Source organism: Uloborus diversus, chromosome 1, assembly GCF_026930045.1.
Source record: "Uloborus diversus isolate 005 chromosome 1, Udiv.v.3.1, whole genome shotgun sequence".
NCBI classification, from domain to species: domain Eukaryota; kingdom Metazoa; phylum Arthropoda; class Arachnida; order Araneae; family Uloboridae; genus Uloborus; species Uloborus diversus.
This window is the reverse complement of record NC_072731.1, coordinates 231,588,117-231,607,228: the sequence shown is the minus strand read 5'-3', so window position 1 is coordinate 231,607,228 and position 19,112 is coordinate 231,588,117. Positions and strand designations below refer to the sequence as shown.

The 19,112-nt window shown below is 32.0% G+C and overlaps 1 protein-coding gene across 1 annotated transcript in view; it reads right to left on the bottom strand.

Moving 5' to 3' along the window:
• Window positions 1-319: 319 nt before the first annotated feature.
• Window positions 320-19,112, bottom strand: part of LOC129219245 (glucose dehydrogenase [FAD, quinone]-like) — an 83,986-nt gene continuing 65,193 nt past the window's right edge. Inside the window, exons 6-16 of the mRNA XM_054853574.1 lie at window positions 15,524-15,673; window positions 13,192-13,394; window positions 10,589-10,778; window positions 10,254-10,385; window positions 10,049-10,170; window positions 9,088-9,255; window positions 8,604-8,754; window positions 5,974-6,119; window positions 4,495-4,672; window positions 2,736-2,958; window positions 320-705 (exon numbers count right to left, since the gene is read on the bottom strand). Coding sequence (XP_054709549.1) covers window positions 507-705; window positions 2,736-2,958; window positions 4,495-4,672; window positions 5,974-6,119; window positions 8,604-8,754; window positions 9,088-9,255; window positions 10,049-10,170; window positions 10,254-10,385; window positions 10,589-10,778; window positions 13,192-13,394; window positions 15,524-15,673 — 1,862 coding nt within the window. The 3' untranslated portion in view covers window positions 320-506. The remainder of the gene's footprint in view (window positions 706-2,735; window positions 2,959-4,494; window positions 4,673-5,973; window positions 6,120-8,603; window positions 8,755-9,087; window positions 9,256-10,048; window positions 10,171-10,253; window positions 10,386-10,588; window positions 10,779-13,191; window positions 13,395-15,523; window positions 15,674-19,112) is intronic.

Here is a 19,112-nt window from a genome sequence, read left to right as displayed (position 1 = left end):
AATCAATGAAATAAAATCAAGTTTTATTAAAGTCTTCATGAAATAATTACAAAAACAGAAGCAGAGAGAGAGCGAGAGAGAAAGCGCTCTACGACGCAAGCTCTCCATAGATTTTCTATGCACTGCTATTTACCAGCATTGATCTGAGAATTGTTGATCCTCTTCACTCCGACAAAGAAAGAATGAGTTGAATATATCTCTCATGGGCAAATATTTTTTTCTTTCAGTATAACCGACTTAATAGTTTTAATATAATTATATGCTGATGCAGAGGTCATATTGACACGGAAAAATATGAAAAGTTACGGAATCCCGCTGATTGAAAGAGGGCGACTAGACAAAAATTATTATAGAGAAAATTATATATCGTGTAAGTAAAAACAAAATCACGTTCCGGATTTTTTGAGCCATCATAATAGTAATCAGAATATCCGTGTTTTCTTCGTCGGTAATTACGCAATGCATCCAGTGTTACATTTTGGTAACATTTGTACTGCTTTCATTTTTCATTTTTCTTCTTCGTTTGCAGCATAGTAGTCATCATACTGAGGTTCCTTATCCTCATATTCCTCGCATTTAATCGTACTCTTGATGATGTCAGAGGCTTTTTCACCAATCATAATTGTAGGAGCTTGAACACTTCCTGATGGGATTATTGGCATAATAGATGCATCAACCACACGTAGTCCTTTAATGTGTTTCACTCTGCAGAAAAGATAAATTAAAAAATGCAGTAATAAGTAATGGAATATGAATGTTTAAAAAAATATAGTGGAAAATATAAAATTTTGCATAATTTCATAAATTAAAAAAAAATGCAGTTGTGGGGCAGGCCGTCATGAGCTATGCTTTTATTTTATGCTCTTTTTATATTACATTTATATATATGATTATAAAGTTGAAGTTGATAATGTTGAATAAATAAATTTAACTCTATTAACTGAAACCTTTTTCGATTTGTTGTTTGGACATACTTTCAGAATTACAAACCTATGTGATTCAGTAAAAGTATATCTTCTGTCGACCGGTCCTGCGACTGCCATTTTGTTTTTTAAATAAAGAAATACATCGCTTCTTTTTTATGTGGGCTTGAACCTCCAACTTTTTTCAGTTAACAGCTGAACGCGATAGCCGACTGCGGCACGAAGGCTTCACTTTAGTTGAACTGATAGACAAGTTAAAATAAAGTTATGCGCATTCGCTTTAAAAGTAGCAAGTGCAATGCTTTTTTTTATATCGTTCTCTTTCTTCTTTCAATTTACTCCCGCCGCCAACGTGCAATGAGAAGCACAGCTTCAAAAAGAAAAAAAAAAAAAAAAAAAAAGAAAACATCCAGCAAAGTATTTTTGGCTCATTTTTTTTTTGCCATTAAGCTATTAGTATCAGACTACATTACTTACATACTAAAAATTTATTCCAGTCTTCAAATATTTATTTTTGCGTACAAAAAAGTTAAATATTGAGCTTTTTTTTTTCGTTATTCTCAACATGCCTGTATAGTAGAGGAGAGTGTTGTACCTAGAACACTGCTAATTTCTAAGAATCTGTTTTTAGCAGCCATGTTTTTGTAATCTCTAATAGTAACCTTCACAACTAAATGGTGTCATAGTAAAAATCACTATCAAATGAGTAAAATTGGCGATTTTGTGAGAGAAAGAAAATTTCTCGACTCAAAACTAAATATTTTCTTAATTTTTATTTTATTTTCTGTCATTGTATGTGTAAATTTAATAAACTGAATTTTATTTTGTTATAAAAGAGAACAAAATAAACTTCACACTCTTCCCTACTATTTATCATAATAATGACATAGTTAAAGAAGGAAATGTAACTAAATATTAAAGATTTTACCATTAATTATTTCAAGTTTGATGTCACTATGTGCAATGTTGTATGAGTCATCAATGTTTCGCAGATTTTATCATTGAGCCCTAAAACGTTCGCGTACAGATATTATTCTATCCCGCACTTGACCAAATCGCAAGAAAGATGAAATTTTAAACTGTTTAAGAGTTAAAAAATAATGTTTAAGAGCGGAATATCAATAGTAATTGAACTGCCTTTATTCATCTAATGTATTTTCCTTCAACTAAAATTGCAATAAATCGTCGAAAATCCTAAAACTTTTTTTAAAAACAATTCGCGTTTGTTCGTTATGAACTATCGATTTTTTAGACAGGATACTGTTTGACCAAGGATTACATGTAATTCGGCAATCGTCCAAGTAAAGACGATTCCAAGTGAATGCATTTAGCAGGGGAGAAGGGAAAATAACGATGGGATTTTGATGCACGAGCTTCATAATGTCACTGGTGCCTTATTCATTCATTGCATTCTCAAAAATAAAATAAAGGGAAACAAAAATAGTTACCATGGAAACAACAAAAAGAAAATACAGTATTTTCAGTTCGTTCAGGAACGTTAAAACAAAATGGTAAGCTCAAAACTTTGTTGTGAATAAATAAATCGATTATTTTTTACCGCAAGAATATAGATCGAACATACTTTATATTTAAAAAATGTTGCTGTGAGCAAATTTTCATTTTTACAAAACTAAGGCTAAATAATAGAGAGGCAAAAGTGCACATCTAAAAGCAACCAAACTAATAGATACGTCCATTTCCGACTATATACCGGATATTAGCCTTTCCATGTAATCGATGGTCAGACAGTACTAGTGTAGCATCAAAATTTAAGCAAAAATAGCAGTCTAATACTTTTTACATTTTCATTACCTTAAGAATGGATCTACAACAGTCGAACGATCACCAGGGTTACCCATTTTAGCCGTTCCAACAGGATGGTAAAGTGTTATCACCGATGTTCTTGCTTGACACCGGAAGTACAAGTCATCATCAGAAGCATATTTTTCACATCCAGGAAATACGGTGCTGATGGGTTTCAAGCCAATTTTTCTCAGATATTTTCCGTTTCCAATACGATTGCAAGATTTCAAAGCTAGAATTAAAATAACACGTTTTTAAAAACTTTTACTATTACTTGTTGTCACTTCATTCAATTAAAATTTTGGCAAAATACTTCAAGAAGATTTAAGCTCTGCTGACACTTAGTATTTGTTCTATGGTTAGATGTAAAAAGAGGAAGTCAGAAAAAATAGAAAGTTATAATTATTATTTACTAGTGGCACCCGCACGGCTTTGCCCGTAGTAGAAAACTAGGTCTTTTGGTTCGCCTGTCTATTTACAAATAATATATGGAGCATTTCTTGCCAATTTTAGCTTGCCCATGTTACGGTTCCACGTTATGATAACTTGGTAATTTACTCGTCCATCTTATGATAATTTTGCTCGGAAAAATGTTTTTAAAATTGGAATAGAAAAAGAACAAAATCGAATTTTCGAAAAATCGCTTCGAGTTGCACACTTTGCAAACTAACTTTGTACCAAATTTCATGACAATCTAGGCGCTATGCGCGTCACAGAGATCCTGATAGAGACAGATCCAGGCTTCAGCTTTATTATTAGTAAAGATTGATTTGGCGAACGTAACTAGAAACAATATATAATGTGTGGTTCAGTAGCTTTCAAAAGGCAATAAATTTTACCTCAAACGTAAAGCGTTTTCCTTAGTGGTAGTTTGCTGCTTGTGTTGAGAACAAAGCGTAAGAAAAATGGCATACGACCTTGAAAAAAAAATCCGTTATTACGATTTCCCAATATGTGTGTATAGAAACGTAATACGAGTGTAATATTTAAAGCAAGGAGACCATAGTCACGGACATGCTTTACAATACTAATCCAGTTAAACAGTGTCTAAACTATCCTATAGCGCGGATCTAGTTAGTAGAGCTAAGACTCTGACAGTGAATACCACTTTTTTGGTAGTTAAGTTAAAAAAAAAATAAATAAATAAATAAACGTTTAGAAAACCGATTAGATTTGGGTTAGCAAAACTACTTCGAAAGTATTTCTACTATAATCAGCGCCAATTACTGAAAAAGAGGTAAGAAATGTCCAGGTTACATAAACGTAACTAACCGGAGCTGGGATATACTTCAGCCAGCTGAAACAGGCGGGCAAACTTGCTTAGCTTAAGTGTTTTATCTTTTTTTTTTTTTTTTCAAATCTCTGATTTGAAACCAACTATGGAAATATAATTATTGCAACGAATTGAACAACACTGTTTGGTTAAAATTTTGGAAAACTTATGCGTATTATTTCAATTTCTGTGGTGATGATTATGATTCAAGTAATAAGTAAAATATTCGATTGTTCCGAAAGAGATCATGCATAATATGTGAATTTAAAATAAAACTGCGGGAAGTAGCTAAAGGTATGGGACAAGAGAATGTGACATAACCTAACCTAAGAATTTTTCCTCTCGTAGACTATTTTAATAATTTACAGAACATACATTTAAACCAGAAGAGTGCGCCATTTAATCTTCCAAGAGGAATGGCGGAAAGTATGCTGTTATCATATTGTTCAAATATGAATTAGAAGTGAATTATACAAAAAGAAAAAAAAAACTCACCTTCGACAACGCTGTCCAAATCACGAGGATCATCAAAGTAGTTCGGGTCAATGAGAGGAGGGTCGTATGGATTTTCTGAATTTAGGGTCACACGTCCTCGACTTTTAGGCTGCAGCAAGAAAGCATAGCATGCCAGTAAAGGTTTGTTCTCATATGGTCCGTACACTTGTCGATACACCTGATGAGAAAAAATTCATATTCTATATGATAGTATGGCTATAGAATGCTATATACTATTGTAGTTGGCGCTCGATTTTACGAAACTCTATTTTAATAACTTTCAAAATTTTACTCACCAGTCCAAAATGTATTTTATTGAAACAATGCTATTTGATTTTATGTACTCATCCGTGGTCCCAAACAGTACGCAAAAACAAGCGTCAACTAAAGTTAGTTTTAAAAGTGATAACTTCTTAGAACCGATTTGTGACATAACGAGCGTAACGGCGCAACTCTCGTCTGGCATTCCTTTCGTGCGCGCATACGACAGAAGCACGCATGGTCGGGGAAATTTTGTTTCTTTACTCTTTGGATCAGCTTTAGGCGTTAAGTGATAGTAGAAAAAGCAATGAAACTAACAGAAGATGGATGATCGTCGCAACATAACGCAATTTCCTAACGAAAGGTAAGTTTAATAATACAATATAATACCAATAACATTGTAAACAATATATATTCAAAACAGCATTTAATCTTAAAATTTATTTTCAAAACAAAACATATTTGCGATAGCTGAACTAAAAATATCTCGCTTCATTTAGGGTTTCGAACTGTGATAAGGTGTACATATTTTAAACGAATTTCATCCCCGCAAACTCCACAACGCGGGGGTTGCAAAAATGTCGTTGCTACCATAAGCCAATTGTTACTTTCCTAGGATTAAATAACGATAATAATTTAATCCTATGAAAGTATTTACTTCTGTTGAGCGTCCCGTGACGCACATTTTGTTTTTTGTTTCTTTAAATAAAACTATGGTAACAATAGTACACAACATTCAAATTAGCAATCAAGCACATTTTAGCAAATTGATTGCAGACATGTGTTTTGAGGTTTTAATGAACCCTTTTTTCAATGTGAGGCAGTGTGATCATTAGGATGAAACGTCATTCAAGAAAAGGAAAACTGTTCTCGAGTACGTGTCTGCATGCTGTTTACTATAGTTACTTTATTACGCAAAGGTATTTATTAATTTCATAACTATATTACCTTCAAGATTTCCTTATTTATTTTCTCTCTTTCATTTTTTCTTGTTTGTGTATTTAGTGGTACACACAAGAAAAAATTGAATTTAAACCAAAATTTTACATTTTTATGTCTAACTTCAATCTCAAGCATTTCTCCTATAACATATTGTTTTCAACCTTATTACGAAACTACTTCAACAAACTTAAGTAACACTGCTGTTGCTGTAACACCTTCTATAAAACGAATATTTTCCTCATGAAATCTATATTCCTCCAGTCTGGATTTACATACCTCTGGTTTCAAACCAAAATATTTTCGAACGCTATCTGACGTTCGTTCAGCAAATAACAACTCATGGTCGGGAAAATCTTCCTCTGAATCAGTATCAGGATTCAAAGATGCTGTCAGGATAATTCCATCGCTAGATGCCAAGGGTCCTAGAAGAAACATTTATTATTTTTTATAGCACCTAAATACTTTACAATGTTGGAAAATAACAAACTACACAATGAATAACATTATTCAAAGTCATACTTATGCTTTCAAATTATTTATAATTTTTCTTCAGTGTGACTTTAATGCATTTCAGTCACCTAATGAAATCTTACAAAAAATAATTTTACTGTAGAAAAATAGTGATATAAATGCTTCTTAAAATAGGTAAATCCAATATCCAATGGTGGCAAGCCTAATAATGAACCATTTGATAGCTTCTGGTAAACTCCAAAGGGGTTAGGGTTCAGATATAACTAAAAACCTATTACTTTTCACACAAAAAGTAAAATTTAACCAATACTAACCTCTTTTCGTTTAAACGAAAGTGATGTACTGTCACACTGCTCTTTAAGTAAATATACCGAGTGGTCACAATTAAAGATCCCTAAATATACCATGCTTAGAGTTCGTTTTAATAGACCCATGTCATTGAAACTTGGCATGAAAGTTATACACCGTGGGAAAAAGGAATCCGCAATAAAGAATAATACTTAAAATGTGTCCCACAAGGTGAGAAAGTGATACATGAAAACGAAAACAACGCAAATAAGAAACAAAACGCTGTATTTAATCACTGCATTTATACAGTGTGCATTTTCTTCGCGGCAATCACATGTTCAGAGCGTGTTACTGCTTCAGAGTAACGCAAAATTTGTTGTTCTCAATTGCAGAAACATGACCAGCCATACATTTAAAAATTCCCACAACTAGAAGTCACTTATATGTAAGTCCGGAGAATGTGGAGATCAGGCAGCCAGGTAATTTCCAGCAATCATTCTATTGTCTATTAAGTGGTCACAACGCAGTGCCACTACTAGTTGGGCATAGTGAGGTGTTGCACCTTATTGCATAAAAGCAGTTGTCTCCAAGCAGTCTCGTTCTTATAATGCAGGAAGAGCTTGCTGCTGAAAAAGTTTGCAGCAACGTGTTCCGGTGAGGAAACAGCCTTGGGGATTTAAGGGATTGTTCTTCTCAAAGAAAAAGGACCAAGAATGTGATTAGCAGTTAACCCACTATGTACAATAACGGAATTGGAGTGCAGTTCTTGCTCAACATTAGGATGCACAGTGCCCCATAAGCGACAATTTTAAGCATTCAATCCTTCTTCAAAGAATAAATAGGCCTCGTCTCTAAGCAAAACATGTTTCAAGACCATGTATTGTTAACATCTATTCTAGACAAAAAACGACTAGCAAAGTCGTTTGTAAGGGCCTGTAAAGAGCAGTTTTTACACTACATAGTTCTTGTGCTGTTACTTTACAATGAATAGCAGATTTTGTTTTTGTTCCATAAACAAAGAGAGAGACAAATCACGCTACACTGCTAGAGCGCTTGCCAAGGGGTATAAGGAATCAGATGAAAATAATCTGTTGGCCTAGTCTTCTCGTTCTCCTAGACTATCACGTCTGTAGAAAAAGCAAACTTAAAATCCCTCTGAAAAGAAACATAACTCTTTATGTTGCTGTAAGTGACCAGCGAAACCCTTTAGGAGCACGCTCTAACTCACTTTAAATATCCGACTAACACGAATGGAAAGCACATTAAACGAATACTATGATTAAATATCGTGTTTTGGTTACATTCGTGTTTTTTTCTTAACTTTGCATGCCCTACTTTCTCACCTTATATCAAAAATGTGAACTGTAACTCTTTATTGCAGATTTACTTTTCATATAGCCTATATTACGCACAAATCAAGCTTGCAGGAGATGAAAGCGTTCTAAGCAGTTTTTGACAGGATGGCTATAAGTTAACCACACGGCAATTCTAGCACTAGATCAGCATTCTACACAGGTTATCTCTTTGAATGTTTTCATCTGTACTGTAAAATAACTTGCGTTGTGTAGCAACAAAAGATGATGCCAAATGGCTATCTATGAAGGGTGTATAAAATTACTGTACTTTTGTGCAACATACGAAAGTAAGCACCAAAATGTGTATCTGTTGCATAAAAGTATATTAAAATTATTATCTTATAGTTAGTAAACTAACACCATGCTCCGTTTTAACATACCTCTTTCTTTTTACTCAGTATAATTATGATCGTATCTCCATAAGGTTAAAAATTTGGGAAAAGTTTCTTTTTTTATGTCTTTAAGCGTCTGTCAAGCGGTTAGTGGCTAGTTTTAGACTTTCACTGTACAGGGTTTTTTCTGTATTTCAGCTTTGGTTTTTAGCTATCAGTATTTTGTATAGTTATACATGTTATTTGCTTTTTTCGCCTGGTTCTTAAGTTGGTAAAATTCCGTTCAATTTAGTGTATAAAAAATTCAACAAATAATTCTACTGCTTAAAAATTCTTTTGTTTTACTTACAGAATGAAAATTACCTTCAGCATAAGATGTCTGAATAAATGTCCTTAAAAAGGTTTGCATGAAATACGAATTATGTAAAAATTTCTCACATTTCTATTTCACTGAACATACCTGTTCTGTTATAAATATATTGATAAATATATTTAGGATCTCTTAACTTTCGCTCAAAGTTTTGAATAGAAGAGGGCAACACAAAATCTTGAGATGGACCGACATGATCTTGTAAGTTCAATCCAACTGGAAGGTTGGCTTCCACTTTGATCTAAATATTTTGGGCAAGAAAAAATTACCAAGCATGAAAGATTAATTGCATCAATTACGTAAGTTAAGCAATAGAATAACAATATAGTAAGTTTGCATAGTTGTAATTTGCATAGTTTATATATATAGTTATTGCAATATTATGGGTAAAATAGCCCGTAACATTTGATTGAACGTCAAAAGTTAATATTTTGTTCTATTGGATCGGTAAATTTTTCATCTTGGTCAGACATCCTTGGAACATAACAAATCATTTTTAAATGCCTTATTGGAGAAAAAGTAAAATAAAATAAGTAAATTAATAGTGAAAGAACACTAATTTTCTACATCTCACCTTAAATTTTTCCAGTTCTTTTTTGGGACCAATTCCAGACAGCATGAGTATCTGAGGGGTATTGATGGTACCCGCTGAAAGAATGACTTCTCTCTTAGCTCTTACTTCATAAGTATCGCCACTGTGGTCAAATATCACACCTACTGCTTGCTTGTTTTTAATTAAAACCTGAAAAATAGGCATATGGATGTGATTCACTCATGAAAAGTACAATTTCATTTGCAATTCTGCAAGACATTCAAAAAACTGACATAATCTAGTGCCATGCCAATCTGAAAATCCAATAAAGTAAGTGCTGTTTTATCTGTAATACTGGGTTTATTACGCTTTGCTTTGAATAACTTTTCTTACCATGTAAAAAATACTTAAGTTTCGTAGGAACTTGCAACAGGAATCCTGAATACCAAAACTGTATCGTCCTCATTTTGAATCTCCAGATTTAGCCTGATAAATAATAATAATATAGTAATAAAATCATTATTATTTCTTTTATTTTTATTATTTTTCTTTTTTTTCCTGCAATCTGCGTACTTTCTCGAAACATTTTCATTTAATTGTGGAAAAATAGCACTAAAAGACAGATCGAGCAATTTTTATTTTAAAAAAAATTTATTTAAAGCCTGTTATGTAATTTAACACATTTTACAAACTAATTCAAGTGAGTTAAGTATTAATAACTGATTTTGAAAAGAAGTTATCTTATATTTTAAGATGGTATTAGGTAAATTAGAAAAATAATTTCTATCAAAATGTAGTATTGGTATGTTTGCTTCGATTACGGTACATAGTACTAAGATGTAAGAACTAAGCCAGACCAATCAACATTTTCAAAGCATCTCTTTCGTTCAAATTGCTTTAACTTGAACCAAGTATTGTGGTAAATTTTAAATTTTATTTTTATCTCAAAATTGAATGGAAATACTTTTAAAGCATTCATAATCATGATACGACTTTGACTCACCTTTCGAACCATAGCTCTTGTAAGGATGTCTAAATTTGTTCTATTTTCAGCTGGAACAAGATACGCTTTTGCAGTGCTGCACCTCTGACCATCCCGTATGAACGCCTGATGATCATTGAAGCCTAAAAAGCAGTAAACAATCACATACACCTTGCCGACAAGGAAAAAAAGCTCTTCATAAAAAAATAATGTACATCATATTTACCTGTTTGCATTTTGCCATTTGGATCTGTGAAATCATATCCCATTTCTATTGCCGATTTAATGAGGGGAATTTTAATTTCTCCTCGATACCGCGGTCGCTGGACTGTGACTGGGCCTCCAACAGCATGGTATCCTTAAATTACAGAGCAACCACATGTATTCAGTTTGTTTATATCAGTATGTCACAACTGGTTTTTATAGAAAGTGAGCAAGTTTATTAAAGTCAGTAGGTTCAATATTAAGGTGTTCTGCCCTTAATACATGCATTTAAAAATTTTGTTTTTTCAAAAATAAAGCAAAGAAAGGTTAAAGCTTTGAGCTATGTTAGAATATTACCATTTGATACCACATCTGCATTCCGATTGTCTTCAAACTTCTTAAAGTAGGGCAATACGTCTTTATAGCTCCAACCTTTGGCTCCTTCTGCTGCCCAGTCGTCATAGTTGTGCGGATTACCACGACTGTAAATCATTCCACTCGAAATGGTAGTGCCTCCCAAAGTTTTTCCTCTTGGGTATATCAATTGCTAATAAATAAATTCACATTAAGTTCCACTTTGAATTTTTTTTTTCTGATTTGCGCAGTAATATCCGCAATAATAATGCATTTCATAAAGTAGTTTTGCGTTAATTTTAGTGTGAAATGTTGACGAAGAGACTTCAAAATAAATGGTTTCTCAAAACTAATCTACCCATATCCAATGAGGTTATATTTTTCGTGCAGTATCCGAAACCAAGTAAATAGTATACTGGATGCGGCTTTTTGTTAATTTATCGTATGCTGTGTTTTGAATTCAATTTTACTTTTTATTATCGTCTTCCATGTATAATTTTTATTATTATTTTTTTATTTTTTGTTGTTTATCATCTGCGCTTACCATTGTATTTTTGTAATGGCAACAGCAAAATATTGTGATGGAATTGTGAATGTGGTTTCTTTCTCGTCTCATGTTGGCGGAGAGCATAATTTATGCAGTTTACATAATGATGAAATAAAAAGTCTTCTTTCATAAAAAGTAAGAATTCTCTTTATTTATTTATTTATTGAAGTCCAGATTTATATTTATTCTGGAATTTCCTGTACTGAAAAGGAAGAACAAGTACTTGCAATAAGCTAAACCCCCCCCCCCCCTCTCTTTGGAGCAAACACTATGAAATTCAGTCAATTTTATTAATAAATGTATTACTGTTGATTGTAAGTGATACTTTAAAAAATGCAGGAAAATTTGTGAATTTAAAGACAGACAAGCTCAAGTTAGAATGATATATACGACGAAAATGATTGATTTTAAGTTAGAGTGATTTATATGACGAATATGACTCTAATTGACTTTAGCAATATATAAAACAACTGGAAAATTATTTAATATTTTATTCAAATGCTAAAAAATGAATATTTGCACACAAAATATAAACGTATGCATATGAACTTACGAATATTCTGCAATTTTTAGTATTTCATCTATGATGGTAATTTTATCAATTAATTTAAGCTCCGACAATAAATTGATGAGTAGGTTAGAAGTATAGTTTTTAAAAGTATTCACATTTAAGGTGAAACACCAGTAGTGACCAGTGCTTAAGTAAAGCCAACTTCAAGGTTTATATTTAACAAAAATAGTATTCCAGGTCTACCAATGTATTCAAAAGTGCATCAAACGTCCAGGATATTACCTCCCTCACGTTTGACCCCGTTGGGAAACAGGGATTCCTATTTTGTCAAACATAAACCTCGAAGTGGTCACTGCTGAAACACTGGCCACTACTGGTGTGTTTACCTTACTATATTTAGCTTTTTTATTTAAAGAAAAGAGTAATATTTATAGTATAATTAAAGAATTATTTTTCGATTTACAATGAGAAAAGCTCGTGTTTAAGAGAACCTGTCGTTTATTTAAGAGAATACGAGCTGTTCTAGGTTTTCATACTAAAGGATGTGTTTATCAGAAGTGCATGATATTAGAATTATATATGCTGTGCTGACAAAAAGAAATTTTGTGCACACATTCAGAAGGCAATGGTACACTTCAGTGTGACTTTATTACGCAACAATTTTCAGTAAGAGCACCTTACGAGAAAAAGTGATTTTTGTCTTTGTATTGTTGACACAAAGCAGTCAATCAATTCGCTTTAACTTAATAGTGACAACGGTAGCTTGAGTACATAAGAATTTCGCTTTAAACTTTTTACTTATTTTGTAACGACGAATTGTTACTTATCCTCACTTGACCGTCATTCGTGTTCCTTTGATTTAGAAGATTTCCATGACGCCGAGAATAAGTCTAGCTCGTTGTTTTTGATACCTATTTAGAGAGACTAATTTTCGTCGTCATGTTTACAAATTGTCTGCGTTTATTCAAGGCTTAACTTCAACAGATTGTACATTCAAAAACGGGTTTTTAGGTGTAAAATCGCGTTTTTTTCGGGAAAAACAACTATATAAATAAATTTAAGTAGCACAATTTCCTCTATATACATTAGTAATTCCCATCATTTCGGATTGATATGAATAAAAATAACGTTACGGCATACGCTGTAAGTATAATCTTTATGATAAGTGTACGGGAGCAAATTTGCTATAATAACAATATCTTTTTTAGCGCATCTTATTAACCATTTCGTGTTTTACCGATATGCTTCGTATTACCTAATCTAGAAACACACCAATCATAATATGACGAATTCCAATTTTCTTTTCCATTTTAATTACGTAGAAACAAGAGACCCAGCAAGTCAAAAAACCACACTAGAAGCAGTCTGTGTCTACTGTGGTGTTGAAAGAGTAAGGTCCTATCGCAATTCGTAATAGCGAAAAATGTAATTTGTATTCAAGACTTCGAAATTCAGAAGAATGTCGGGGGCTTTATGATGCACGTTTTTCTAAAATATATATTAATATCAGAAAATAATTCATCTTTTAGCTCAATGAATGACTCTTACCCTTCCAATGAGCCCTCGTCCAGTGTTTTTCTGAGGAGTTGTGACGTAATTCCAATCATATTTCGTGAATGAAGTGTCTTGTGTGAATGCTGGTACTTCAGAGAGTATGGGAGGTGACGGACCCGCCTCAAGCAAAAGGACATTTACACAGGATACTTCTGATAGCCGATTGGCAACGACGGATCCAGCTGCTCCACCTCCAACTAAAGAGAAGATGATTATCTGAATACAGTAGAAAATACAATGACACAAGTTGTTTTAAAACATACTATAATCATCAGATCTAATAGGAGATATAAAACATGAACGATTCCCTCGAATTATTGGTAGCATTTTATATAGTAGTATAAGCGATATGTTTAGTCAAGCATTTGTCTGGAAAGATGTAAAAAAAAAACATCTCTTCGCACAAAAAAATATTATAAATGTGATATTTAATTACCGATAAAGCAAACCCTTTCAATCAAAAGGGAACAATGAAGTATTAAAATTTAGTTCTAGAAAAAATGAAGATAGATATATTTTTCAATAATATTACGTTGTATTATATCATGTTGTCTTTGTTTTGCATTTTTAATGTAAGCAACTTTGCTTGCCTTTCATTATATACTTATTTTTTAAAGCTTCAACATATTTTATGTCTCCAAAAATATTATACTGCATCAGTTTATCTTACTATCAATCGAAATAAAGAGGGAAAGGGAATGTATGTGTAGGAAATGTATGTGCATGTATGCGTGCACGTTCTCTTCTCCCTTATCTGAGTTTCACGTCAGATCTCTACCAAATTTATCCCAAATAAATCTCATAGGTACAAAAGCTAGTGTCACAAGTAATTTTTTGAACAAGACCAAATGAGGCAGTGAGAAGCAAAGGAATGCAAGTGGACTATTTTAAGTTTCGAGTAAAACGCGTTTAAAGATCAGATCCTGCGTAGGTTATCATTGAAATTTTTTTCTAAATCAGGCTGTACAGCAGCACCTACCAGGGCTACTAGTACAAGTTTTTGCCCCAAGACAAAGAAGGGGTTCACCTACCATGTGTACTGGTTATCTCCAAATTATTAATTTTGCCACTTGCATCCCTTTGCTTCTCACTACCTCAAATGTGAATTAATCCTGTTTTTGACAAAAGCAGTGAAACATTATATTTAGAAAAACCATTTTAATAGTGAGTCATGATTTTCTTTGACGGGTAGCAACAATATAGATATTTTAGGGACTTGATTAGTCAAATGGATCACTGAAAATTAATCATTAAGAATTATTTCAACAGAACCATCCATCCCTCTTTCCAACTGAGGAATACATTTGATGAGGGAGATAGGCAATCAACAGGCTCTGAACATGTTGTTTAGGGGTTGGGACAGAAGAATATACTGGTCTACCAATTTAATATGTTTGTACATATTTTTAAAGCATAATTTTTTTCGTAGTGTTCAATTTTAGTTGGTCATCATCTTACCCAATAGGTGGCGTAAGGTGACGAAAAACGATTAATGACGTATTTTTGATATTTGAAAAGGAGATAACAAAAGTTCCATGTTTTTTATTAAATGTAACAGTTTAAAAAAGTCATGGGTATAAATTTCAAAATTCAATTCACATCCTAAAGCGAGAAAAAAAAAAAGCTCAGTATCGTCATCTTACCCCACTTTCCCTTAACTACAATTAGTTATTTTCATACTGCTTTGACGAATCATGAAAGATTTTTTTTTTTTCGATTTTTGGATAATGTAAAGATTTAAGTTTAATGTTATTGCGCCTCAATTTCTAGTTTTCATTCAATCAGAAATGTTTACGTGTTCTTTCGAGCAAATATTTTCAACAAAAATAAAATATTTTTGAGCAATCATGATTGCTAATTGCTTTCACTTGACCGTCCTTGATATCCGGTTCCTTTTTCAACCGGTAGCCGCTGCTCCTGGTCGGCAGCGTCTATGTCCTAGACACACACATACACACTCACACACATCCACACACGCACCTTTACACACATACATACACGCCAGCGTACTTACACACAGGTCTACGCACACACACAAGCCTACACATACACAACTATACACACGTAACCGCCCAAGAGGAGGGACAGGAGCCGTTTCTAGAAACAAGCAAGTAGGGTAGTAATAAGTAACGTATTACTTACCAAGTACAATAAGTACGGTCCTGGGGGCGGAGGGTTGTAACTCGTGATTGCGAAAAACACAATTTGAATTCCAAATTTCAGAATTCAAATTAATTTTGGAAATTCGAAAGGTCCCCCCTCCTTCCTTCAAATTTGCAATTACCCAGATGCAGACTCAGCCCACGATGTAATAAAAATTACTTACCAATGACATAGTCATATTCGGTTCTGATTTTTGTTGCCACTTTTGGGGAATGCTTTTGTCTTGCGAGCGAAAGGAGCAACAGAGGTAGCAGAGTGGAGTTGCTGACAGGTGTGGAGTACACCCGTTGCGGCGAATAATTCATTTTTGTACCTAAAAGTCAATTAATAACTTTTTAAAAAGACAAACATTGTTTTTGCAATGTTTTTGCAAAAAAAAAAAAAAAAAAATGAAAATCCGTTTTTGAAGAATCTGAGTGTATGAAGCTATACAGAAATATGGTTTATGAAGCAAGTCTTGATCTCATATAAGATAAGAACTGAAAGCGAAATATTTTATGCACTAAGCAGAATAAAGCTTTTAAGAGGTCAAAGAGATAGAGAGGAGGTCCTTAATATATTTCAATACCCAACTTCTCCATATTCAATGAGTTGAATAACGGAAACGGATTCAGAGTGCCAGTGTTCAGTGTTCTAAAGACATGCCGGAAAAAAAATATCAGAAAAAAGTGACTCGCATAGGTCTTGGTAATTTTTTTATTTTAATTTTATTGTAATTAATTTATAATTACATGTTCGATTCGCGTGATTTCAATTTTCAAGTTGTAAAATGCATTAAGTTTTTAATTTTGTTACTTTTTATTTATTCATTTATTTATTTTATTCATTTATTTATTTTATTCATTTATTTATTGTATTCATGCATTTATATTCATTTATTCCATTTTTTGTTTGTTCATTTATTTGTTTATTTATTCAACTGTTCTTTTATTTATTTATTTATTCATTTATTGTTTTGTCATTATAATTGCTGCTGTTGTTATTGTTATTGCTATTTTGATTATTGTCAATAAAATATTAAGTACTGGTGAAATACTACAACCAAAAGAAGATACTTTGTCGCCACTTATATAAACAATTCAAAGTATGAAACTTTATTTTTAACTAATAATAAGTAATGATACAAAACTTAAGCTTAAATTTAAATTTTGTCTTTCGGAAAATTCATTCTTGAAATAGAAAAAATATTTATACTTTCAAGTTTTTATACAACAAAATGGTACTCAGATTGTAATTTAAATGCAAAAGCAACCATTCTTTTCTTGATTCTAATTTATTTACATAACTTTCAGCGATATATGCGACTACGCTTAAATCGATGTTAATCAAAGACGTAAAAAAACAAACAATAAAAGAAACCATTTAGAGCACTGAGAAGAATCAAAATATCTCTCGTGAAAACTGATTGTTTTTGAAAATTCTCTACATACACTTACGTATTTTAACTACTAACATTTTTTTAAAGTCCATTGAGTCTTATACAGTTGAGCTCGGTTAATACAAAATGTCAAAAATCTACGAATTTGTTCGTATTAACCGTTATTCGTAACAACCGTGAATGAGTGACACTGAGAAAAAACGAAGAAATACTTACCTATATTTCAAAAACATCCCTACAATTACATACATTGTAATCTTACTATTAGCACATTCAGAAAAAAATCACATATTTCTTATAAATGAATGTTTTTGGAGAATATTGAAAAGGAAAATGATAATCGACAATCGCGGAATAGGTTGTAATCCACGATGGAAGATGAACAGTTTCATCTCCAAGTGAATTGAAATGTTCACAGATAAACGAATGAATGGGCTTTATTTTCTATGTAAAATTTTTAATATTTTCTTCTCTTCACACAATGAGACTTCTACTACTTAACAAAATGACGAACAATTTCCGAAAAAGAAAATTACAGTAGCACGAACATTTTAAGTAAAGAGGTCAGAAATTTTTGTTCGACTTAGCCAAAATTTTAAATTTAACGTACGTATTATACGAGAAATTTTTAATGTAATTAGATAGCAAACGAAACTTGACGAACAAAATGATCATTTTAGCCGTGATTTCGTATTAAACGTGATCGTATTAAGAGAGTTCAACTGTACTTTTTCTTTTCTGAAAACTATTTAATTTGATTTGACATAGTAATCCCAAATGTCACAGTGGTTATTATTTTGCTATTTTGCTTATTTATTGATTTATTGCATAAAACTTATATTAATTTATGAGTGTAATATTAAAGTATGCGCTTTATTTTTTTTTTTAATTAAAACTTTCAAGATTTGCTGTTCGAGTTCGACTTTTTTTTTTTTTTTTTTTTTTTTTTTTTTTTTTGACTTTGTGACCAATATTTTTTTTTTTTAATTTCAAGCGTTATTATTTTTTTTATCCCAAGTATAGCATTTTTATAATATTTAAGTATGTATAATAGACACCGTTGCTATTTCCAAATTTCGAAACATTGATTTCCATTTTAAAGTCATTTTTTTCTAAATAAATAGTTTTCCTTTAGTTACACTTAGAATTGAATTAGAAAAGGAGTGAAAGGATAAATCTTAATTAAGCACTAGAAAATTAGATTTTTTTTTTTTTTTTTTTTATAAAAATGAAAAGGAAGAACAAATCATTACTTATAAAGTTGCCAATTAAATCAGTAAAATAGGAATGGGGCCGTTTCCAAAATTTTAAAAATATTTTTTTTCTGAAAGAACATGCTTAAAAACTTAGGATCTAACCATTTTCTAAGTAATTTGTTTAAGTTTAGTATTTTTAAAAAATTACTTAAATCGGTGCGCTTTCATTGTTTACATTTCTTGCCGATGACATCACAAATGATGAAATGCCATTCTGTGTTGCCATTTACTGAGCAAAATATTTAATTCGCATCTTTACTCACGTGTATTGGCAACGAAATGGTTGATAACAAGCGTAGAGCGCAATTTTAATTCGCTTCTTGATTATCATAACGTGGAAACGTGGTACAAAGATGCGCCAAAAAGCATCATTTCGCCATCAAGACCATGCCTTGTTTGCAAAATCGGACATTTTAAAAAATTAATTAAAAAATAACTGTTGGGAAAAATGAAAGAATTTTCTGGGTTCATGTTTTTTTTTTTTTTTTAATTCTTTCAATTTCAATGACTAAAAGTAGTACTTTTGACTGAAGGAAACAACCCAATCTCAAATCTTTTGTGAATTTATTGACAGAATTAATCGCATAAGTTTAAAATGACTTGATTAGACGAAACGTAGATTTTATCATTTATTTTCTTAAGTAAATAAGTTTCTCAAAATTTACGTTTCCTGTTGTTCTAGTTTCCTAGAAAGGAACATTTCCTTTCCTCAGAGCCAAAGCAACGTAAGTCACAGTCGCTACTTTACAAGAGAGATAGAAAACGTTTGTCTGACGTATGAAAATGATAGTACCGGAGCTTTTTTTTATATATAAATCGTAAAAATTACAGGAGTTTTTTTTTTTTTATTTATTATTTATAGAGTTTCGTTCACATGTCTCTATGGGGAATAGGATTTTACATACAACGCACTTATAAACAAAAAAAATCGGAAATTTTGGACTAATGCTAGTCCGGCTTTTAGTTACAGATTTTATGCAATCTAAATTGTAAAAATTGTAATGCAAAAAAAACAATAGTTCATCAAAATTTGGTTTACAGAATAAAAAGTGGATTTAATGCGTCATAAGTTATAGTTCCAATCAGAAAAATATTTCATCTTTATTATTTGTGCTAAA